At 44.5% G+C, this 25,729-nt stretch overlaps 1 protein-coding gene across 2 annotated transcripts in view; it reads left to right on the top strand.

The window, feature by feature from the left end:
* Nucleotides 1–25,729, top strand: part of cep162 (centrosomal protein 162) — a 110,803-nt gene that overhangs the window by 63,376 nt on the left and 21,698 nt on the right. For both annotated transcript variants that reach the window (XM_034173964.1, XM_034173963.1), the window contains exons 15-20: nucleotides 513–644; nucleotides 7,655–7,767; nucleotides 9,191–9,290; nucleotides 9,374–9,500; nucleotides 20,582–20,727; nucleotides 20,842–20,895. In XM_034173964.1, the coding sequence (XP_034029855.1) occupies nucleotides 513–644; nucleotides 7,655–7,767; nucleotides 9,191–9,290; nucleotides 9,374–9,500; nucleotides 20,582–20,727; nucleotides 20,842–20,895 (672 nt within the window). The remainder of the gene's footprint in view (nucleotides 1–512; nucleotides 645–7,654; nucleotides 7,768–9,190; nucleotides 9,291–9,373; nucleotides 9,501–20,581; nucleotides 20,728–20,841; nucleotides 20,896–25,729) is intronic.

The raw sequence follows: 25,729 nt of genomic DNA, 5'->3' as shown, positions 1-25,729 counted from the left end.
AACAAACGTTATGGCACTTTTGTTCATATGGCAGAACATTTAAAATAAAATTATGCTATGCACTACTTTTGAATTAATTGGTTTTGTTGTTTTATTAATCATTATTATTATTATTATTATATATATATATTATAATATATTATTATTATTTGCGTATAACACAAAATCAAAAAATCACACGATTAACCGTTGCCCGGCTCTAGTTTTTTCTTAATGATTGTCATGATTAATAAAACAACAAAACCAATTGCACATCTAAAGATGAAAGGATATTAAAACGTCCTATCACAATTTGAGACCAAAATTGTCATGGTGTTGTGTACATGTAGGTGTGGCAGGCACCCTTGTTTGTGTTTGAACATGTCCGCGTTGTTTCCGATTAAATTCTTTTGAGTGACTGATTACTTTTTGGTATGACCACTCCTATTTGATCAAATGTATCTTGTATTATATAATCTTAATTTGATACGCTACAGAAACTAATCAGTAAACTGTCTTTTGTTATTGATCAGTTACACAGTGCAGAGGAAGAATGCCAGAAAAGTAGGTGGATGGATGCTGCAGATCCTGCTGCAAAGGAAAAGCTCCAGCTAAGTGAAAAGGAAATCAGAGAGCAGGAGATGCTCATTAAGGGCTACCAACAGGTTAGTTTCTCTTTTCTGCCTCTCACTATAACTATGCAGTTTCTCAAGTATGCCGTGTTTGCCAAATTAGAGGTTGCACCAGAGTATGTCAAGCATTTTTTTTTTTTACTAGTTTGAAAGGTCCTACGACTTATAGTCCATTATGACTTGAATATAGAAACAAATCACAATTCACGACCACAAATTTCTTTTTTACAGTTCTAATGAGATGCACATCATTAAACTGCCTTTTTTGTTTTAAAAAAACAAGAGAGGTGAAACTTCCGAACAGGGCTTGATTGCTTTCAGCATGCATTTAAAAATGAGTGGGGTCACACGTAAAGTGTTTTTTATACGAGCAATCGTGATGACGTTACTATTTACAGCTTTTCCTCATGTCGGGTTCCAGATAAAATACAATTAGCAGTCATGCTCACTTGAAGCAAATAAATAGGAATAAATGTCTTCATTAAACAGCAAAGAGTGCTGTCGGATGACACAAAGAACTGAGCCGTAACAGACAGACGTTCAACGGTATTTAGCTGTTTTCTGTTTACATCTGTTCCTCCGCATTGTTATGGTGCAAACAAATAGACACTCGTTTCCACAGCAGAGGAATAACATGTACAGGAAACAGATAAATGTTGATTTAAAACTGAATTTACCATACATGCATTGGTCCGCTCTGTCACTGTGGGAAATGTTCCACATAGAAAAGTAATTCACAAGAAAAGTCATTGTGATAATCCACCATTAATTATTAAATTTGGATGCGGAAAAGTGCCAAATTGCTGACTCTGCTCTGGAAAGGGACTTTAATGAAACGGTCTGTCCTCTGATTACAAAACGGAGTCCCAGTGGGCAACGCAGCTGGGAAGATCCGCAAAAGAGCCTGGTGCATGTCCATGCAGAGGGAGAACCCTCCTGCGAAGCCTGTGCCTTCCACTGACGGGAGAGGAGGAGGCAGCAACTGCTCCCCCAACTGCGTCGAGAGCTCAGCGCCAACTCACGCCCCAGCCCAACAATCTTTGCCCCAAAGTCATACAAATCCGGTACGGGATAATCTTAGTCCGTGACAGTTGGTGTCGTATTTGTCCTAAGATACCTGTCTTCTTGAGCAGGACGCAGATGTCGAACAATAGGAACCACCAGAATATGATCAAGAAAGAAAAAAGTTCTTTGTTCTGAAGAAATATCGCAGTGTTTTTTACAGGAAGACCACACTTTTGAATGGAGATGTCCTTTTTTTTCTTCTATTTGGAAGAAATCTTTTTTGGACTTATTTGAAAGCACTAGGACAGCTCTTTTAAAAAGAAGAAGAAAATTAATGGTGAGTTTATAAATGTACTAAAAAATTGAGTTTGAATTACATTTACCTTTAATTACGTTGTGCATTCACCTCACATATGATCGTCTGTTCAGTGGCTTACAAAGTAGTTTGCACTTGTAACAAAAACATTAATTAGCTCTTAGCTTCCAATGGCTAAAGCAGTGTTTGTGTTGTGAATAAATAAACGATATACCGTTTTTTTCAAATGTTTCTCTGCGTGGTATGTTCACCTGACATGTGATCGTCTGTTCAGTGGCTAAAAGAAACAGTTTACTTTTTGTGCCTTTGTGGTAACATTAATTAGCTCATTAGCTGTGCTCCTTAACACCGTGTGTACCGCATAAATGAATAGGATGGCAATTAAATCCATTTTGCTTCTTCTTACATGATGTGATCAATGTGACTTATACTACAGTGTGACTTGTATATGGTTATTTGCTGTCTTAAAGAGGCATTTTTGGACCAGTGCAACTTATACTCTGGAAAATACCTTATATAAGTTGCTCCAGTCTATAAGTCATTTAGATTTCTGAAACGTGGTGCTACAACTTGATGCAACAACAAGCAAAATGAATTTCCTGTATTTTCTGGAGTGGCACCAGAGTATAAGCCACACTTGTTAAAACATGCCTCTTGAAGAGGAAAACCTCTATACAAGTTGCACCAGACCACAAGTCATTTTTTTTCTGTATTATCAGCTCTTTATATTGGGATTTTGTGCTGTTTTTGTAGTGTACTTTTTATTATTGGCATTTATTCTTTTATTATTAGTTTATTTTGTTTAATGGTTTGATTCCTGGCAAAGTCGTGTATAAATAGTCATTGCACTTATTATTGTTATTCTTTCTTTTATTTTTGACAAAAGTGTTTTATTTTGTTGGGGGCTGGCAGGGGTATAAGTTTGACTAAAGTATGAGAACCTCCCAAACACAGTGCGAGCACCTGGAATGTGTGGCACCACATCACACCGCTGCTGTAGCAAAAAAAAACCCCACTGCAATTTCTAATGTTTAATTCCTCTTATCGAGCAAACAATACAAGTATGATCCTTCTGTTCCTCTGTGTATATATATATGACCCATCTCCATAGTCATAGTCATGAAATTACATGAATGAAGCAGTGCACACTTATGTCCACATCTGCTGGCCCCACGTGTCCAGCCTAAGGATGGGTATCGATAAGATTTTATTGATATTGAACCAATTCCTTATTGATTCCCTTATCGATACCCCTTGTGAATTTTCTGTATGCTAAAAGTAGGCTTTACAGGTTTTCTATGTCAACATTTTATTGAGTCTTAAAGTAAATAAATATGAAATTGGTCACTGGATCCTTGATCTCTAGGCGTCCGGGCGTCCGGGATGAAAATCAGCACCTCCAAATCCGAGGCCATGGGTCTCGACCGGAAAAAGGTGCTTTGCTCTCTTCAGGTCGGTGGAGTGTCCTTGCCTCAAGTGGAGGAGTTTAAGTATCTCAGGGTCTTGTTCACGAGTGAGGGACAGATGGAGCGTGAGATCGATAGACGGATCGGTGCAGCGTCTGCAGTGATGCGGTCACTGTATCGGACCGTCATGGTGAAGAGAGAGCTGAGTAGGGGGGCAAAGCTCTCGATTTACCGATCGATCTACATTCCGACCCTCACCTATGGTCATGAGATGTGGCTCTTGACCGAAAGAACGAGATCGCGGGTACAAGCGGCCGAGATGAGTTTCCTCTGCAGGGTGGCTGGGCGCTCCCTTAGAGATAGGATGAAGAGCTCGGTCACTCGGGAGGAGCTCGGAGTTGAGCCGTTGCTCCTCCACGTCGAAAGGAGTCAGTTGAGGTGGCTCGGGCATCTTTTCCGGATGCCCCCTGGACGCCTCGCTGGAGAGGTGTTCCGGGCACGTCCCATTGGGAGGAGGCCCCGGGGAAGACCCAGGACATGCTGGAAGGATTACATCTCCCAGCTGGCTTGGGAACGCCTTGGGGTTCCCCCGGATTAGCTGGAGCTGCTGCCCCCGCGACCCGACTCCGGATAAAGCGGAAGAAAATGGATGGATGGATGGATGGATGTTTGCATTACAATGTTTGGAAAGAGGTGTAATTTGATTTAAAACAGTGATTCGCTTTGAAGTTATTAATTCTGACGGGACTCAAACTTGACTCGGCAGAGAGCGGCGTAGCATTTGGAGCTGTGCGAACGGAACGGAGGGCAATTCTTGTTTCTTGACTGCAACAAGACAAGAGTCCCAGGTAGTGACTTTAATCCGCACAAAAGTGACTCATGGTTGACATATTTTAATTGCTTTGAGAGGGGTTAAGAAGTGGACTTGCCGCTTCTGAAAAGCGTTGAATCAGAGAACCAACAAAGCGCGGATCAGAGCACTGCTTTGTTAGTTCAAGCTTCAAAGCAGTGCCGCACTGCAGACCCGCTGCAGGGTCTATAATCAATGTAGAGAAATGATCATTTTCCCGACAAACACCCTTAACAACTACGGCCACTCTCAAGGGCCAATAACCAAAAAGGATATTGATGTCGGTGGATCGAATAATTTCTTAACAGTTCTCGATACTCACGATACCCAAGTCTAGTCAGGCCGGCCCCGTGTCTCCAGCGAGCAGCACGCTGAAGGACACAGCATTATGTGGACCACAGCTGATGTGGGTGATGTGGCATTCAGATCGCCAGCTGAGTGTACACATGATCAGACAGTCCTTTTGACCTGGCACAGCCTTTCGATGTGTGCGCTGTGCGGTCGCTCCAGCCCGTTGCAAAGGTGATATGTTTTTATGTATTTCCACGTGAGGACAGTATGCACATGCACACGCTTCACAGTGGAGAGTTGTAAGGTCATGTGGTGGTATGCGATTCCTCCTTCGTGTGCCAGTCAGCTTCAATCATGTTATGTGTGAAGGGGCCCTTAACAGACTGTGTGCATGTTTAGTTCAGTGGATGTAATTAAACATTTTAAAGCTCCCGTACAGTTTTAAACCATTATAGTTAGTTTTACCTTAGCCAACTTACCTCCTTGTTGCTGTCTTGGCTGTCCCACACAGTTCAAACAAGTGGAGTACCAAGTAGCATGAAGGATGGCTATTCCCTCTTTTATATCTAAGAGTGTAGTCTTTCAATATGAAGGGGTGATTTATTAATTTCACTACTTATGTAAGCCACTGCATGTTCTCCTCATTCAGATCAGCTTCTTCTTTTTCTACTTCTTGTTTTACAATAGTTGTCATCCAACTTAAGGGCGCAAATGTACTGTTGTTCACAGGCAGCACAGGAGTAGCTTGTCACACATTTAAATTGGTTTCAATATGGCATCAAATGTAAACACGTTCCCCCCTCCCCATATTGATTTATTTCAGTATTTATCACAATATACAATTTGATAATGCTGTTAGTTTAAAGAGTAATTAAATTTCAATTTATTTAATTTATATCGAGCCAAATCACAACAAAGCTGCCTCAAGGCGCTTCACACAAGTAAGGTCTATTGGTAAGGTTAGACCTTACTTGTGTGAAGACCTTACAGACCTTACAGGGGAGGTGATGGTCCAGTGGTTAAGTGTTGGGCTTCAGATCAGAGGATCCTCAGTTCAAATTCCATCCTGACTTGGGCAAGCTCCTTCATCCCCCAGTTGCTCCTGCTGTGTAGTGAGCGTGTGTGTTTGTGTGAATGGGTGAATGTGAAGCATCATTGTGAAGCGTTTTGAGCGTCTGATGCAGATGGAAAAGTGCTATAAGTGACAGTGGTAAGGAAAAACTCCCTCTGATCATATTGAGGAAGAAACCTCAAGCAGTCCAGACTCGAGGGCTGACCCACCGCTTAGGCCATTCTAACAGTTAGAAGGTTTTTACAGAGTTTAGGACCCCTTCACACATAGTGCGAATTTGGTCGAATTCCGCATTACGCGCGCATGAAACAGGAATCGTATGCAAACTGTTTAATTTTGTAGCTGCTTCCAACGCCTCATACATGTGTTGCTTCAACTATTTGCGCACACCAGTGGCTGAAAGACAGTGTGTGTGCTGTGCGAGCCCATCGAACCCTCTCGTGGCAGGTGTTGGCCAAATTCCAACTCACATGCATGAACATCTAACACTGCTCGTTTGGTACTTAGAAAATGTGTGGCCATTTGCACTCTTGGCACGACAACAGACTGCAGACAATCATTGTCGTACTCATAGTGAAATTTGTCTAAGTTCCCCACCAGTGTGGCTTTGCAAAGACACACACACTGACACGTGGGTGTGTGCGCTCCACTGACAGGAGGTGTGGCTTCCGACAGAAGCAGCTCTGTGGATCTGGACATCCCAGCTGGACAACACGTACTGTCTTTGGACAGACATGGACTAATAACTGTCCACTGTGACACACGTGTGTCTGATTGCTGTACTTATGTGGACACAAATAAAAACATATATTGCCATGGCGACAAGTTGCAGCGAGCGAGCGCGCACATGGAGCGGACATTGACAGCCTGCCAGATTGAAGTGGACCATCAGATCAGAACACACAGCGGGCGATCTGACCGTCATGTCACCCACATGAGCTCTGTTCCACATGACACGGGGCCTTTGCTGCAGCGCGCCATCCACAAGACACGTGTGTCGGGCAGAACATGCACGCGGGCCGACTGGACACACTGGACCAGTAGATGTGGACATGAGTAGAGCACCCTGCTTCTCATTCATGTCATTTCATGACTGTATGTCAGTGACCATGGGTCATCAGCAGAGGAACAGATGGATCATATTTGTATTGCCCGCTTGATAAATGCAGTGTTTTTATATGGTGTGTTATTTTAATTTTTTTTTTTTTTTTGTAATGCTTCCATGTCCTTCCTGATATGAGGCAGGTTCCTGCAGCTTTCAAAGGACAGCTCTGTAGCTCAGTTGTAAAGTCTCTGACTGGCAATCAGAGCTTTTGGAAGGCATGGGTTTGAGTCCCATGGGTGGGATGTTTTTCTTCTTTTTTTTATGTTTTCCACATAAGCAGAGCAGTGTGGTCCCACAGGTACCAGCTGGTTTTTATTTTTTATTTATTCCACATAAGCGGCGCGATGTGGTTCCACAGGTACTACCTGGTTTTTATTTATTCCACATTAGCGGCGCGATGTGGTGCATCTCACACTGTGTTCCTGCTCGAAAGACACCGTCGCGTACACAAACTCTCGCACCAGGATCGTGCACGCCTGCCTGTCAGCGAGATATTTCGTGATCTGCTAATTTGACCTGTTTTGCGCTGTTTTGCCATATTCGACCAGCTTCGCACTATGTGTGAAGGGGCCCTTAACAAAGTTTTATGAAGTTTGGAAAAAACAAAACATCAGCTGCAACAATTTCAGGCATGGGATCCCGCTGTCAGTCCAGCATCCCGTTGTCCACAGACACCACTCTCACGTATTTCCCTCCGCACTTCAGACAAAGAGAAAAAGAGCAGAACCAGTCGTTTGGAACCTGAACTGTGGTTTTTCCTAAGAGAGAAATGATTGAAGCCTGAAGACACTGAGTAAGGCCCTTAATCTGCCATTTGCTGTAATGTACAGTGTCAGTGTGCAGTATGTGTGTGTTTGTGAGAGAGAGAATGTGAGGCATCATTGTAAAGCACATCGTAACATTGACTCTCAGCTAGAACACCTGCTGTACAAATGTTGCACATTTCCTCATTTTGTGTCTGAAGGATGTGAAGTAAAACTGGGACGTTTGATTGACAGGAGAATGAGAAGCTGTATTTCCAGATGAAGGCTCAACAGGCCAAGAGTAAAGCCAATGAGGAGGCCATGTTCAGAGAGAACCAGAGGCTGCTGAGAGAGCTGTCACTCACAAGGTGGGTTCACGGTTGGAGTGTGCATCACAGCTGGAACATTTCTTTCACAGCATTATTGCTGTAATGTATTTTTTCCTCAAAATGTATGAGAAGCCTTTAACGATATATATATTGTAACAAAAATCTGCCCTATACTCATAAACCAGCCCTCATGAAATACAAGAAAAGGTTGGGCTGTTAAATCATACACTTGTCCTATCAATTTTACTACCCTGGAAACTGTGGCACTAAAATCAGCTGTACAAATCTTAAAACAGGGCGATAAAAAAAAATACATTGAAAATACCAGGCTTTGTATCGCTCTGCTTTTCATCCAATCAGGAGCCCAAATTTCTCTGCCCCACCAATGACACACCCCCATTTTGTGTTACCTTGGTAACAAGTGCAGGATCCTGATGCAGGATCCAGATCATTTCATTCAACCAAGATCTAAAAGGTTTGCATCAGATTGCGGTACAGAAGACCCACTCTTTACAAACTGAGTGGGTCACACGAAAAGGCTGCTGACTGTGTGGATGTTTAGCAAGAAAATGCCTTCTCTGCTGCCTTCTTTTTTCAACTTGTGACTGTCTGGACTCAGATGGGATATTGTGACCTAAAGAATTTACAAAGAAATGTCATCAAACATGAGCTGTCGACTACTCACATTCAAAGCCAGAAAAGGCTCAAAACATACAGTTGAAACACGACTGATCAAGGACAACTTTCTTCCTTGGTGGTGATCTCCACTGAGACAGAGAGTCATTGATGCTTTTGTTCAGAAGGAGCGGTACATGGACTTCATTTATAAGTAAAGGTAAGACCATAATAACGTTTTTTTTAATTAAATGTGCTTTTTGTATGCTACAGTTTGCATGTGTAAAGAATGCTGATATGAGATTTTAAACATAACCTGTTAACTGCTGCCAGTCAAATGGTGTATAAGCTGCTCTGTAGGGTTCATATGTTTGTAAATCTGATTGTGATGAAGTCATTGCCTCACCAGCCATCAACCTCACCGCCCGTCATTGTCTACCATCAAGGTAGTAAGTCCCTTTGGCTGCTCCCTTGTTGGACGCCACAGCAAATCCGAGGTGGATCTACATGTTGATTTGGCACAAGTTTTACGTGGGATGCACTTCCTGATGCAACTTCACATTACATAGAGAAATGTGGCAAGGGTTGGGTTTGAACCGGGAACCTTCCACACTGAAACCAAGTGCATTAACCACTTGGCCACCAGTTCCATCACGATGGAGTGATGAATTTACATAATGTCTGTTGGATCTGTCCTCTTCCATATCATGCAGTCTGTATTTGGGGACAGAACAGATTTCTTTTTCAGTTGCTGCAGGCTGTTGTATTACACCACAGCTCTGATCTAAAACAGAATTTTATTTTAAATTATTTTTCCTGCTTGTTGTTTTTTACCATCTTACACCAGGGAGCACCTGAGCAAAACTCCACAACCTTTGGAGAATGTGTGTCCAGTGGGTCACAGTCAGCAGACTGCAGACCTGTTGGCTCAGATATACACATTTCAGGCAAGTACTTCTGCCAGTGTAATGTTACATAAAAGTTATTTATCTGCCACAAGCACCATAGGATTTTTTTTTTCTCTCTGCAGAGGAATGAGGCCAAGCTGACTGAGAACATTCACAAACTAGAGCAGGAAAAACAAACTCTGGAAGTAAAACTGCAGCTAATGAAGACAAAGAGACACGAGGGTAAAGGCCATGTCGTGCCTTCTTCGGGTAAGATGCTCAGGCTGTTAAAGGAAACATTAACTTTTTAAACAGTCCTACTTGTTATCATTCAAGCCTCTGAGTGCTCTACTTTAAATCATGTTCAAAATAATAGTAGTGGTTTTGAAAAAGTGAGTAAAGCCCAAATTCTTTTATTTCCATACATGCAAATGCATTGGGAACACTGCACATCCATTTTCTATACCCAGTTACTCCAATTAAGTGTCACGGGGGTTTGGAGCCAATCCCAGCAGTCATAGGGTGTGAGGCAGGGTACACCCTGGACTGGATGCTGGTCTGTCGCAGGGTCACATATAGACAAATAAGCACATTTACACCCACGTGCACACCTACGGACAATTTAAAGTTTCCAGTTCACCTATTCTGCATGTCTTTAGATGTGGGAGGAAGCCGGAGCACTTAGAGAGAACCCACGCAAACACAGGGAGAACATGAAAACTCCACACAGAAAGGCCGCAGGTGGGAATCGATCCCATGACCTTCTTGCTGTGAGGCAACCGTGCTGTTCCACTCATCCACCAGAACACTGCACATTCTATTCCAAATCAAAACATGAAGTGTATCAGTTTTGTTATTACTTTAAAGAAGGTGAAGAAAAAGGAGCGTTGTTAATGCATTTTAAGTTTTCTGGTTGGCTACACTGTAAATAAGGTCTCTACCTCAGTGTACTCTGAGTTAACATGAATGTTGAATAACTTTTGTTGCTTTTTCAAGTGTACTTTGGGTTTTTGTAACTTGTTGGACAGCAGCCCTGTTGATTCTGCAGATGCACTGAATCCAATGTTTGGTATTGAGTTTCGATACTGTTTTGTGTAATTGTCTGGGCCATCCTACAGACACAAATTACAAAACCATTCACAAAACGAACGTACAGGAAATGTTGCCGGTGCACATGATGGTTTCCGGAACAGATACAACACCCATCTCTGGATGGAGCTGGACCTCAAACAGAGAGAGAAAAAAAAAGCAGAATCAAGCATCAGAAAGACAACAAATACAGTGTAATTTGTCAGAATTAATCAACAAGAAAAACAGAAGAAATACTAAGGTGATTGCCGGCCACTAGCCCTAAGCTTCACTAAAAGACCCACAATTTAGGTAAAGTTGAGGCCGCAGCATGCTCCGTTTCCTAATAAAATAAATTAAAAGGGTAAAAAGCGTAGACGCATACTATGCCAGTATGCGAGCCATACGAAAGGGAAAATAAGTGCATCTTAAGTCTCGACTTGAAAGTCTCTACAGAATCTGACTGTTTTATTGATGTAGGGAGATCATTCCACAGAACAGGGTCATGATAAGAGAAAGCTCTGTGACCCACAGACTTTTTATTCACCCTAGGGACACAAAGTAGTCCTGCACCTTGAGAATACAAAGCCCGGGCTGGTACGTAGGGTTTAGGTCAGCTAGGTAGGGAGTTGCCAGTCCGTGAACAATTTTATAGGCTAGTAGCAGAACCTTAAAATCTGATCTCACTGGGACAGGAAGCCCGTGAAGAGATGCCAAAATGGGTGTAATGTGGTCAAACTTTCTGCTTCGTGTCAAAAGTCTGGCAGCAGCATTTTAAACCAGTTGGAGACCCCTAATGCTGGACTGTGGTAAACCAGAAAATAGCACATTGCAGTTGTCCAATCGAGAAGAAACAAATGCATGAATAAGGGTCTCAGCATCAGCCATAGACAGGAGAGGACGAATCTTCGCTATATTTTGCAGGTGGAAGAAAGCAGTCCTCGTCATATCTCTAATGTGGAGGTCAAAGGACAATGTAGGATCAAAACTTACCGCAAGGTTCCTCACTTTGTCAGTGTGATGTATGACACAGGAGCCTAGGCTAAACGTTAGCTGGTCAAATTGATGCCAATGTCTCACTGGACCAAGAACCATCATTTCATTCTTATCAGAGTTTAAAAGCAGGAAGTTGCTAGACATCCAGCTTTTCACTGATGCAAGGCAATCCTCTAAAGATTTTATGTGGATGAGATTACTGGCAGTTATCTGCATGTATGACTATCATCATCATAGCAGTGAAAGGTAATCCCAAAACACTGCAGTATGTGCCCAAGGGGTGCTATATAAAGGGAGAAAAGCAGGGGGCCTAAGACGGACTCCTGTGTAACCCCAAATTTCATGTCACTAAGGTTAGAGGTAGTGTTACTGTACAAAAATAGATATGGGGGATGGACAGTGCACTTACACAGCTCAGCTTACTCAGCTCAAATAAAATGTTCCATTTTAAGGAGGGCAAAAAAGACACTCATTGTGGTATGTTTGAAGAGTTAACCTGAAAAATGTGATTTCTATCACCAGCGATATTTCTGAGCAAAATGATGGTTGAAGACTGTTTCAGTAGAACAGTGATGGGAAACTTTCTGCAGCCAATAAAAAGCATTTTATAATGCTGGATGAATAAAAACCACATTGTAACTTTAATTTAGTGCTTCCCAAACTTTTTCAGCAGGCCCTCATTTGTAGGTAAGAATATTTTGAGTGGCATCCCCCCACCCACTCTGACACACAGGAACACACATCTGTCTTTTACTTCCAAACTCCCCTGGAATTTATTTTAAACGTTGTAATTTATAGAAAACTACAACATCTTATTGAACAAAACAAAATATGTTTATAAGGACTGTGGCTGGACAACAAACTGAACTGAACAACCCACACTGACCAGACCAGCAGGCTGTACTTCGTGAGGAGGCTGCAGTCGTTTAACATCTGCAGAAAACTCCTCTGGATGTTCTACCACTCCGTAGTAGCCAGCATCCTCTTTTACATAATCGTGTGCTGGTGGGGAGCACATCCAAGAAGGACACATCCAGGCTGGACAAACTGATCAAGCAGGCTGGCTCCATGGTTGTCCAGTGTTCTCTTCTCTGGCAGACAAGAGAACACTGGACACACAGCTGGACATTATGGGCGATGCCACCCTCTGCACACCGTCATCAGCAACCAGAGGAGCCTCTTCAGTCACAGACTGCTCCTTCCCAAGTGCAGGACTAACAGACCGAAAAACTCCTTTGTCCCTCAGGCCATCAGAATGTACAACTCCTCACTCAGGGGGAGGAGGAGTAACACGAAAACAGAGGACGGGAATGAGAGGAACAGTAGTAGCCAGTAAACCTGTAGCGAGCAGTATTGCTGGGACTTACATTTGTATTTACATTTTGCACATTGTTTTTTACTTTCACTTTTGATACTCTGTGTGCTTCTTACCCTGTGTGCTGCTATACAGTGCTGCTGGAACATCAATTTCCCTGATGGAGTCTTCTCAAGACATTAATAAAGCTCTCTCTAATCTAATGTAATCTAATCAAATCTAAGCAAAGTGATAAATCACCTTGGCAGTGGAGTGATTAAAAAAGTGACACATCACGTATCTACATTTTTTTCTCCCTCACAAATCTATCCATGTTCTGCTTGCAGTGCCCGAGCATGATTATTATCAGTGTTACCACATACAGCTGATGGTTTCCATCTCAAAAGCTGTTCAAAAACAGCCAAAATGCACACACAACTACAAAAATATTAGCGATTTAATATATACAGATTATAGAATATTTTAAGTCTTCTTTGTCTTTCGGCTGTTCCCGTTAGGGGTCGCCACAGCAGATCAATCGTTTCCATCTCACCCTGTCCTCTGTATCTTCCTCTGTCACACCAACCACCTGCATGTCCTCCTTCAACACATCCATAAACCTTCTCTTTGGCCTCCCTCTTCTCCTCCTGCCTGGTCGCTCCATCCTCAGCATCCTTCTCCCTATATACCCTGGGTCCCTCCTCTGCACATGTCCAAACCATTTCAATCGCGCCTCTCTGACTTTGTCTCCAAACCGTCCCACCTGAGCTGTTCCTCTGATATGTTCATTCCTAATCTTGTCCTTTCTTGTTACTCCCAAAGAGAATCTCAACATCTTCAGCTCTGCCACCTCCAGCTCTGCCTCCTGTCTTTTTGTTAGTGCCACCGTCTCTAAGCCATACAACATAGCTGGTCTCACTACTGTCTTGTAACTTTCCTCTTCACTCTTGCTGATATTCTTCAGTCGCAAATCACTCCTGCCACCTTTCTTCACCCACTCCACCCTGCCTGCACTCTCTTCACCTCTTTACCACACACTCTATTACTTTGAACAGTTGACCCCAAATATTTAAACTCATCTACTTTCACCACTTCTACTCCTTGTAACCACACTATTCCACTGGGCTCCCTCTCATTCACACACATGTACTCAGTTTTGCTTCTGCTGACTTTCATTCCCCTTCTCTCCAAAGCATATCTCCACCTCTCCAGACTAGACTCAACTTGCTCTCTACTCTCACACAATGTCATCTGCAAACATCATAGTCCATGGGGACTCCAGTCTGATCTCATCCATCAACCTGTCTATAACCACTGCAAACAAGAAAGGACTCTGAGCTGATCCTTAGTGTAATCCCACCTCCACCTTGAATGAGTCTGTCATTCCGACTGCGCATCTCACCGCTGTCACACTATTCTTGTACATGTCCTGCACTGCCCTAACATGCTTCTCTGCCACTCCAGACGTGACTCCACTCCTTATACAATGACTCAGATCTTCTTCTTTGTCTTTCGGCTGTTCCCGTTAGGGGTCGCCACAGCAGATCAATTGTTTCCATCTCACCCTGTCCTCTGTATCTTCCTCTGTCACGCCAACCACCTGCATGTCCTCTCTCAGCACATCCATGAACCTCCTCTTTGGCCTCCCTCTTCTCCTCCTGCCTGGTGGCTCCATCCTCAGCATCCTCCCTATATACCCTGGGTCCCTCCTCTGCACATGTCCAAACCATCTCAATCTCGCCTCTCTGACTTTGTCTCCAAACCGTCCCACCTGAGCTGTTCCTCTGATATGTTCATTCCTAATCTTGTCCTTTCTTGTTACTCCCAAAGAGAATCTCAACATCTTCAGCTCTGCCACCTCCAGCTCTGCCTCCTGTCTTTTTGTTAGTGCCACCGTCTCTAAGCCATACAACATAGCTGGTCTCACTACTGTTTTGTAAACTTTCCCCTACACTCTTGCTGATATTCTTCGGTCACAAATCACTCCTGCCACCTTTCTCCACCCACTCCACCCTGCCTGCACTCTCTTCTTCACCTCTCTATCACACTTTCCATTACTTTGAACAGTTGACCCCAAGTATTTAAACTCATCTACTTTCACCACTTCTACTCCTTGTAACTGCACTATTCCACTGGGCTCCCTCCCATTCACACACATGTAATCAGTCTTGCTTCTACTGACTTTCATTCCCCTGCTCTCCAGAGCATATCTCCACCTCTCCAGACTAGACTCAACTTGCTCTCTACTCTCACTACAGATCACAATGTCATCTGCAAACATCATGTATGCATGACTCAAATGTGGGTTAAGAAAAAAGGCTTTATCCAATTTGATACACAGGAAGTCAATCAGTAGAGGCGGAGGTACTCCACTCCTTATACAATACCACAGCTATTCTCTTGGCACCCTGTCAAAAGCTTTTTCTAAGTCCACAAACACAGAATGTAACTCTTTCTGGCCTTCTCTGTACTTCTCCAACAGTATTCTCAGAGCAAACATTGCATCTGTAGTGCTCTTTCTCGGCATGAAACCATATTGCTGCTCACAGATCTTCACCTGTTTTCTAAGCCTAGCTTCTACTACTCTTTCCCATAACTTCATGCTGTGGCTGATCAACTTTATGCCTCTGTAGTTACTGCAGCTCTGCACATCACCCTTGTTCTTGAAAATAGGAAGCAGCACACTTCGTCTCCACTCCTCAGGCATCCTCTCACTTTCCAAGTTTTTATTAAACAATCTGGGAGTTTCTACTGCCATCTCTCCTAGACATTTCCATGCCTCCACTGGAATGTCATCTGGACCAGCTGCCTTTCCACTCTTCATCCTCTTCATAGCAGCCCTCACTTCTTCCTTACTAATCTTCCTGATTTACTCTCACCACATCATCCAGCCTTTTCTCTCGCTCATTTTCTTTATTTATCAGCTCTTCAAAATATTCCCTCCGCCTTCTCAGCACACACTCCTCACTTGTCAGCACATTACCATGTGCATCTTTTACCACCCTAACCTGCTGCACATCCTTTCCAGCTCTGTCCTAATTGGTACAAGTCCTTTTCTCCTTCCTTACTATTCAACTTCTTGTACAGCTCGCAATATGCCTTTTCCTTCGCTTTTGCCACTTCTCTTTTCGCCTTACACCGCATCTTCTTGTACTCCCGTCTACTTTCTTCATCTCTATGACTATCCCAAAACTTTTTCGCCAACCTCTTTCTCCTTATGCTTTCCTGGACCTCTTCATTCCACCACCAAGTCTCCTTGTCTTCCTTCCACTGTCCAGATGTCATACCCAGTACTGTCCTAGCTGTCTCCCTCACCACATCTGCAGTACTTTTCCAGTTGTCCAAAATTGCTTCCCCTCCAACCAGTGCTTCTCTCACCTGCTTGCTAAATTTCACACAACAGTCTTCCTCCTTCAGCTTCCACCATCTGATCCTTTGTTGAGCTCTCACTCTTCTTCTTCTTTACCTCTAAATTCATCCTACAAACAACTATCCTATGCTGTCTGACACTCTCTCCTGCCACCACCTTACAGTCTCTGATTTCCTTTAGCTTGCATCTCCTATAAAGAATGTAGTCCACCTGTGTGCACCTTCCTCCACTCTTATGTTACCCTGTGCTCCTCCCTTTTCTTAAAGTAGGTATTCACCACAGCCATTTCCATCCTTTTTTCAAAATCAACTGCCATCTGTCCTTCCCCATTCCTATCCTTGATACCATATCTACCCTTTACTTCCTCATCACCTCTGTTCCCTTCACCAACATGCCCATTGAAGTCTGCTCCTATCACCACTCTTTCATGCTTGGGCACACTCTCCACCACCTCATCTAACACACTCCAGAAATCTTCTTTCTCCTTCATCTCACAACCTACCTGTGGGGCATATGCACTGATGATATTCATCATCACCCCTTCAATTTCCAACTTCACACTCATCACCCTGTCAGATACTCGCTTAACCTCCAACACACTTTTAACATACTCTTCCTTTAAAATGACCCCAACACCATTTCTCTTCCTGTCCTCACCATGGTACAACAACTTGTACCCACCGCCGATGCTCCTGCTCATACTTCCCTTCCACTTGGTCTCTTGCACACACAATATGTGTACCTTTCTCCTCTCCGTCATATCAGCCAGCTCTCTCCCTTTACCAGTCATACTACCAACATTCAAGGATTCAAAAGAACTTTATTGTCATATGCACAGAAGAACATGTTCCCTGCACAATGAAATGTGTCTGCTGCATTTACCCCATCCTAATTGCCAGTAGGAGCAGAAGTCGCCATTAGGCGCCCGGGGACCAGCTCCAGATGTACATCCCTGCCTTGGTCAACAGCAGGGCTGAGCAAACCAAGACCGACCCATAACAAACGACACACACAACACACATAGGCCGGCCCGGTACATAAACATATATTGAAAAGCAAAACATGAGGGAAAAGGAGGGGAAAAAAAACCCTCATAGCCGCTGCGTTACACAGCAGCAATGAGGAAAAACATCCCCATCAGCACAGAAAAACAATAATCACACAGACAAAACAAGGACGCAGGACAACAACCGAGATTTGAAGGTCCAGTTTATCAGAACACTCCGGAGGCAGCCTATTTGGCGCCGTCAACGGCCTTGTCCAACAATCCTGGAGGGAGAGGGGCTCAGCCCTGAGCAGTCCACTGTCCACAGTCAACGTCAGAGCTGGAGAAGCTGAGGGGAGGGGGGATGACCAGGGAGCGAGGCTTAAGTGTTGATCTTCTGAGGAGGTTTTTTATCACAGCGACCTTGAAGTGCAGCTGTGTTGGGGAGGCCAAATGAATAACCAGATTAGCAGACGCCTGAAAGATTCCACAGTTCTGAGAACAGAGTGGCTCTCAATGCATCTGAATGTAGAATGTGGTCTTCACAGACGGTCAAAGCGGGTTTCCAGAGCTGCAATCCTACCCGAGATGTTTTCCAGCGTGCAGTTAACACCCGCCGACTGCGCAGCCACTGCCTTCCCAATCGAATCAATCATGTAGGGCAGCCTGGAAGGCCCAATCAAAGCTGCTTCCACTTTATTGATTTTCCGGTAGACCAGCGCCATGCCCGCTCCACACAGCAGAAAGCCGGTCACCACCAAGCCGAATATATACACATCTTCGACGTCCTCCACAGAAAGCATGTAAAGGCACATGACCTGCCATCTCCTCCACGAGTCCATCACGTAACCCAGCACATGCGTTCCGGCAGGACAGGTCGGGTCCTCCGCCCCCGAATGTCTTGTAGAAAAAATAGTGTCAATTGCATTCACAGACCACTTTAACATCCATTTTTGTCGTTTTCCAGAAGAGCAAAGCTGCAGCCTCACAGACAACACGCCACACAAGCAGGAAAGATAAGGAGGGAGGGAGAAGAGAAAAGTGCGTCCGTCTCGGCCGAGTGCAAGCTGGCAAATAATATCATTCAAAGTCCCTACTCTCATTTCCACCCTTCTAGTTTTCTTCTTCTCCCGCTGTTTGTGGAAACGTTCTCCTCCTCTTCTTCGTCGTCTTTGCCCAGCAGTAGCCCAATTTCCACCGGCACCCTGTTGGGCAACAGCACCGGTGGCGGACATTGTTAACCCGGGCCGCGACCGATCCGGTATGGAAATTCGATTCTTAGTCTGCATAGTTGGGTTGGCTTGTTTTACGCCGGATGCCCTTCCTGACGCAACCCTTCTCATTTATCCGGGCTTGGGACTGGCACTCAGAATGTACTGGCTGCACACCCCATGTGGCTGAGTTATTGAATATTTTAAGTAAATATTAATAAATATTTTAGTTGTTCCAGTGGTAGAGTGTATCCTAAAAAGCAATGCAGCTGAAGCATGAAAATCCTACTATTTGTTTGCAACAAATCAAATTAATGCACAGATCTCATCTGAGGGGGGGGTGTTCCCCAGGTTTTCCATCCTGTGTTTGTGAAAGAGAGAAATGAAATTGAAACTTTGTCTTTCTTTATGCTATTACATAGTGGGTTTTTTTGTGAGTGAATTGCCAAGTACTCTCACTCCTCTAGAATAATGTGGTGCACTCAGATTTGATTGGTAACCTTTAAACAAAGACGCATCCAGAAAGTATTCACAGTGCTTCACTTTTTCTAGATTTTATGTTGCAGCCTCATTCCAAAATGGATGAACTTCATTTTCCCCCCCTCAAAATTCTACTCACAGAACCCCATAATGACAACATGAAAAACGTTTTTTAAATTTTTTTGACATTTTTGCAAATTTATTAAAAACAAGAGCAACCCGAGAGTTCTGACATCCACCAATCTGGATCTGGATCATCTCCAAAATTCACCAATCTGGATCTGGATCATCTCCAAAATTCAGTGGAGTCTTCCAAGCCCTAATATCTATCTGTGGTGCAAATGTGGTGAGAATCCATGAAGTAGTTTTGATGTAATCCTTCAAAGCATATATCTAAAGTGAAATCTTGATCCAGAGTCCGGATCCGTGTCACCTCCAAAATTTAATGGAGTCTTCCATGGCTTAATATGTATCTGTGGTGAAAATGTGAAAATCCGTGCAGTAGTTTTGACATAATCCTGCGAAAAGACAGACAAATAAATAAACACTGATGATTTTATTACGTTCTTGGCGGATGTAACAAAAAATTAAGAAATCACATGTACATAAGTATTCACACCCTTTGCTCAATACTTTGTTGATGCACGTTTGGCAGCAATTACAGCCTCAAGTCTTCTTGAATATGATTCCACCAGCATGGCGCACCTATCTTTTGGCAGTTTTGCCCATTCCTCTTTGCAGCACCTTTCAAGCTCCATCAGGTTGGATGGGGAGCCTTCCAGAAAGGAAAACATCTGTGCAGCAATCCACTAATCAGGCCTGTATGGTAGAGTGGCCAGAAAGAAGCCACTCCTTAGTAAAGGCACATGGCAGCCCACCTGAAGTTTGCCAAAAGGCACCTGAAGGACTCTTAGACAACAAGAAACAAAATTCTCTGGTCTGATGAGACAAAGATTGAACTCTTTGGCATGAATGCCGGGCATCATGTTTGAAGGAAAGCAGGCACCATACATACAGTGAAGCATGGTGGTGGCAGCATCATGCTGTGGGGATGTTTTCCAGTGGCAGGAACTGGGAGACTACTCAGGATTGAGGGAGAGATGAATACAGCAATGTACAGAGACATCCTGGATGAAAATCTGCTCCAGAGCGCTCTTGACCTAAGACTGGGGTGGAGGTTCATCTTTCAGCAGGACAATGACCCTAAGCACACAGCCAAGATATCAAAGGAGTGGCTTCAGGACAACTCTGTGAATGTCCTTGAGTGACCCAGCCAGAGCCCCAACCTGAATCAGATTAAACATCTCCGGAGAGATCCAAAAATGGCTGTGCACAGACGCTCCCCATCCAACCTGACGGAGCTTGAAAGGTGCTGCAAAGAGGAATGGGCAAAACGGTCCATTGATAGGTGCACCAAGCTTGTGGCATCATATTCAAGAAGACTTGAGGTTGTAATTGCTGCCAAAGGTGCATCAACAAAGTATCGACCAAAGGGTGTGAATACTTATGTACATGCGATGGCTTAGTTTTTTATTTTTAATAAATTTGAATTAAAAAAAGATAACTTTTTTCATGTTGTCATTATGGGGTGGTGTGAGTAAAATTTTGAGGGAAAAATGAATTTACTCCATTTTGGAATCAGGCTGTAATATAATAAATGTGGAAAATGTAAAGCTCTGTGAATACTTTCCAAATGCCCTGTATTCTTGTTTTAATGTGAAGTATCACCAGGAACTGCTGAGTTCACTGACTTCAGCTTAACATAGAGTAAAACAATGACAGGGCTGGAATTAGTCACTGTGGAACTTGGTTCAGTGAGAATGTGTTTAGTTCATATGTTTTATTTCCTTTGCATTCTTCCTTTAAAAACAGGACCCTTATATAGTAAGACTCTTGTCCAGCAGCCTCAGTCGACCTGGGGTTTTAATACTAGTCTGAATTTTTCAGGTGGTGAGAGCTTGGAGTTGAGTGTTCTGGAGGAGCGGCACAGAGAGAAGGTAGCTGCCCTACAGCAGAAGTTCCAGGAGCAGTTGGAAAAGGATGCTGGGAGGCTAAAAGAAGCTACAACTCAAACACATCAACTCACAGAACAGGTGAGTCTGAAAGCAGCTTTTTACTTCTATGATGTTCCACATTGGCATTGTATTGACCAGTATTTTGGCACAGTTCCATGATTGTTTTTCTTTTTGGTTCTGTGTTCGTACTAGGGGCAGTGCCATTTGCCAGTCAGAAGACCAATATGGAAACTTTTCACCAGTGTTGTATGTTTTCTCAAAGTGCATAATATACTGAACAATAAAATAAATGCAAGTTTTTCTCCAAACAGTAGGGAGGAGAGTATTTGTTATTTCGAATTTACCACAGAGATGCAGATTATAAAATCAAGGAATAGGTGTTTGCACACAAACATAACCAAGGACCCTGGCGAGCACCTGCACAGAGTTATAGAGGTGTGGCATGTTTTGAGCAATGATTTTGTTGGGGTATGAGGGCCCTATAATAGCAAATTTAAAAATTTGTAATTTTTTGCATTTGTTCCATGCCACACCTCACTGAAACTCTTTGTGAACCCTCCATTGACATGCTGGTTTGACAGCTCTGAACATAGCCAGACGTTTAAATGTTCATGAGTTGACTATCAGCCGGTTATACCCCTTTTCCACAGTGTCGTTTCATCCTGAATCGTAAATCAGCACACGTTCTGAAGTATCACAGTAACTCCTTGATCCATCTTTTGGCAATCTTGAATAAACTTGGTATACGCAGTAGTTGCGGGCATCATCTGCACCAGTTTTGAAATCGGGGTGAAATTTTCGAGTTGTACAAAAAATTTCATCCCGCTTTGGCAAATTGCCGTCATTACGCGGAACGACTGGAGCAGCGCGACTGCATCAAATTTTGCCAGAAACTGGGCGACAGCCAGGTGGAAACCATTCGGATTATTCAGACGGCTTTTGGTGACAATGCTATGGGCATCACACAGATTAAGGAGCGGTACAGCCGGTTTAAAGACGGCTGCACAACTGTGGAGAGCGAGCCACGCTCCGGGCGGCCATCAACATGCTGAAATGAGCAGATCATTCCAAAGTGAACGCTGTGGTGATGCGGGACCGTCGTGTGACTATCCGAGAAATTGTGGAAGAGGTGAACATCAGCACTTTTTCGGCACATTCCACTGTGACAGACGACGGTCCCACATCACCACAGCGTTCACTTTGGAAATGATCTGGTCATATCAGCATGTTGATGGCCGCCCGGAGGCCAGCGCGCTCTCCACCATTGTGCAGATGTCTTTAAACCGGTTGTACCGCTCCTTAATCTGTGTGATGCCCATAGCATCGTCACCAAAAGCCGTCTGAATAATCCGAATGGTTTCCACCTGGCTGTCACCCAGTTTCTGGCAAAATTTGATGCAGTCGCGCTGCTCCAGTCGTTACGCCATTTCCATGCAAAGAACAAACGATGAGAGACTACACCCATCCTCACACAAAGGCTGTTTACAAGCAAATGACGCAATCGACAGGCGTGAAAAAACTCACGCATGCACACGAAGGTTCAAGGTTGGCTCATGCAAGCACACGTGATTCAAATCCATCAGGGTTTTGGAAAAAAAAAAAAAGGTTGGATACTTTTCTAACAGACCTCGTACTTTGATTAAAAAGTTGCTTGAAGAGGTTAAATGTATAAAGAAATGCAGAAAATTGTAGGTTGATGGTCATAAATAATCTCAAATGCTTTAAAATGGCAACAAAACCACAAAGACAACGACAAAAATGGAAAACCACCATTGAAATGGATCGATGAATAACCAGAATGGCAAAGCCTCAGCCAAAGATCAGCTGATCAAAGAAGGTCTAAATTTACCTGTGAGTCCTGTAACAATTAGAAGACACCTATGTGAAGACAAGCTATGGGCAAGAAGCTCCCACAAAGTCCCATTATTGAAGAAACGACACATCCTGAAGAGGTTAGGTTCATATCTCACTGGGCTGCAACAGCCTGCGAACGGCATCTGTGAAGAAATTCATGCAGTTCGGCATGAGGGTCTCAGCCGTTCCCTGTCCCTTTGCCTCAGCTGCAGGGCGCTTGATTTTTGAACGAACCCAAATAATCACTGCAGTGAACTCCCTCGGCAAATCAACAGGCGGGCACCTCGCACCCCTCACTACCCCTCTCTGCATCCAGCTGTCCAGCTATCCAGCTATTCATTTACTTATTATTCTGAGGGCAGAAGTGGATTTAAGTTTAATGCTCCTGGTTGGCGCACACTTGCTGCGCACGTGTCCACAGCGTGCTAGACAGACGATGTCAGCACTCCAGCTTCATTCTTTTGTTTTATGTTTATCGGAGTGCTGTCAAAGAATCGCAACGCCCGTGCGTCCTGTCCTGCCACAGCACACACGTGTCATCAAATGGAACGAGAGTTACGGATGTAACTATGGTTCTATGAATTCCGGATGACCGCCAGACGGCGGTGCTTTAGCACCTGGATTATTCCATGTGCGCATGCACAGAGGTTGAGCCTTATACCAACAAAGTCATGCCAGTAGGTGTGACCTGGGTGACGTCAGCAACAGTATATAAGCGCATATTACCCAGCATTCAGTTCTTTTGGAATCTATTGCCTAGAGTCCGAGTGACAACCAACTCTGGCAATCATCCGGAATTCATAGAACCGTAATTACATGCGTAACTCTTATTCTATTTCATTCCTTCTGACCGCCAGAGAGCGGGGCTTTAGCACCTGGATGACCTTATACCAGCAAGGTCATGAGGAGTGTGCATTTACCAAACCTCAGATGTGCACTTACCAACCTCAGCTGCAGTTCGAGGACGCCGATAATATGGCCGTTGCCACAGGGTGGGGAGCAGCTACATTCACTCTGTAGAAGCGGGCAAAAGTACCAGAGGAAGCCCATGTTGCTTGCAGTACAGATGTCAGTCAATGGAACACTTCTCAGGGCAGCCCAGGAGATGGATATGCCTCGAGTTGAATGACATTTCACTGGAGGAGGTTGATGGTCGCCATTCCTGTAAGCTTGCAATATAGTGTTAACAACCCACTGTGCCAGCCTTTGCTTGGACAAGGCACAGCTCTTCCTGGGGCCCCCATAGCAGACAAACAGAGCATCACTTTTGCGAAACGCAGCTGTCAATTCAATATAACGTCAAAGTGCACGAACAGGGCACAACAGACTAGAATTAGTTTCTGCAGTAGATTGATGGGTAAAGACAGCCAAGGTAACCGGCTGGTTAGCATGGAATTACAATGACTGAAGATAGGTAAGCAGCACTGGCACAGGACAACGCTCAGGGTCCACGCCTTGCGTACTGCACCAACGGGTAAAAAACCTCCATCTATTGCCGTACAGTGCCCTAGTGGAGGGTGCACGGGCATTCAGTATAGTCTGTCCTACATCTTGATCACAAGAGTTCAGCATGGAGTTTGGCCCTTCAGGGGCCACATGTACAGTTGAAGACGCTCTGGGTGAGGATGCCAAATGTTCCCGTTCAACTGTGACAAAAGGTCCCTCCTCCGTGGGAGAGGCCACGGCTCTTCGCTGAGGAGCATCAGAATAATGGGGAACCATGTCCTGCCCGGCCAGTATGGGGCTACTAGCAACACTGTGTGATCGGACATGCATATTCTGTGTAGCATCAGTGATCAGCGGAAGAGGAGGAAACGCATATAGTGGACAGGCCGGCCAAGGGTGAGCCAGTGCATCCTGGCCCAGTGGGCTGTGTAGTTCTGAGAGAGAGAACCACAGGCGACAGTGTGTTGTGGCATTCGAGGCAAACAGATCGACTTCTGCCTTGCCAGACCTGTTCGAGATCATCTGAACCACATCCGGGTTGAGGCGTCACTCATCGGGTGGCGGTTTCTGACGTGAGAGAAAATCTGCAGTGTAGTTCTGCATGCCTGGCAGATGCACAGCCCTGAGATTCGCCATGCAAAGCCCAGTGTAGAAGTTCCTGAGCTTCCCTCAGGAAATGAACAGACCTGGTATCTCCTTGATGGTTTATATGGTACACTGTTGATGTGTTGTCCAGCCGAACAAGCACGTTTCCCCTCTAGGGCAGGAGAGAAGTGGCTCAGAACTAGGCGGACAGCATGCAGCTCTCACACATTGATGTGCTGGAGTCTCTTCTGAGGGCTCCAGACACCCCTGATCATTCTGTGGTTCCACACAGCACCCCAGCCGGAAAGTGATGCATCTGTTACAACGACCCCCGGCGGGAGGGTAGAGAGGCCAGAGGAACACCACGTGTTAGGAACTCTCTTTTCCCCCAGGGGCGAAGATGTCGGGGAGACTGAGCTGGAAGATGCACAGTTCTGTGTTGATGCATCATGGGGTTGAGGCTCAGGCTGTTGATCCAAATTTGTAAGGGGTGCAAGGACAGGAGTCCCAGAGGCACGACTGCTGACACTGCCGTCAGTTTCCCCATGAGCTGGAGGAGCAGACCGTAAGTCAGTCTGGCATTCCTGCGAACATGACAGACCAGAGTGAGAATGTCGTCCACCCTTTGTGGGTATGGACGAGCAGTCATTGCCAGTGAGTTGAGCGCCATGCCAATAAATACCACCTGTTGGCATGTGGTCAAGGAGCTCTTTGCGAAGTTCACAGTGAGCCCTAGTTGTGACACGTGTTCCAGAAGGGTGCGAGTATCATTGAGTGATTGCTGCCGGTTCTGTGCGCATACAAGCCGGTTGTTCAGATACAGAAGAATCCGTATCCCACAAGCCTGCAAGGGAGAGAGTGTTGCTGCCACGCACCTGGTGAACGTACGGGGAGCAATTGAGAGCCCAAAGGGAGGACTCTGAACTGGACACCCTGTCCTTTGACGGCAAACCAGAGGAATTGCTTGTGGTGAACTGACACTGTGAAAATAGGCATCCTTCAGGTCCACACTGGTAAAGCGGTCCCCCAGCAAAATTGTCTGGAGAATTTCCGTTGTGAGGAGCATGTGAAAATGCAGCACTTTCACATACTGATTCAACTTCCTGAGGTCGAGGATGGGGCAAAAGCCACCATCCTTTTTTGGAACTACAAAATAGGTGAATAGAACCCTTAGGTGATCTGAACTGTGGATCCT

The sequence above is a fragment of the Thalassophryne amazonica genome, chromosome 7 (assembly GCF_902500255.1).
Source record: "Thalassophryne amazonica chromosome 7, fThaAma1.1, whole genome shotgun sequence".
In the NCBI taxonomy this organism is placed as follows: domain Eukaryota; kingdom Metazoa; phylum Chordata; class Actinopteri; order Batrachoidiformes; family Batrachoididae; genus Thalassophryne; species Thalassophryne amazonica.
The sequence above is the reverse complement of the archived record's forward strand: the minus strand, read 5'-3'. Positions and strand labels throughout refer to the sequence as shown.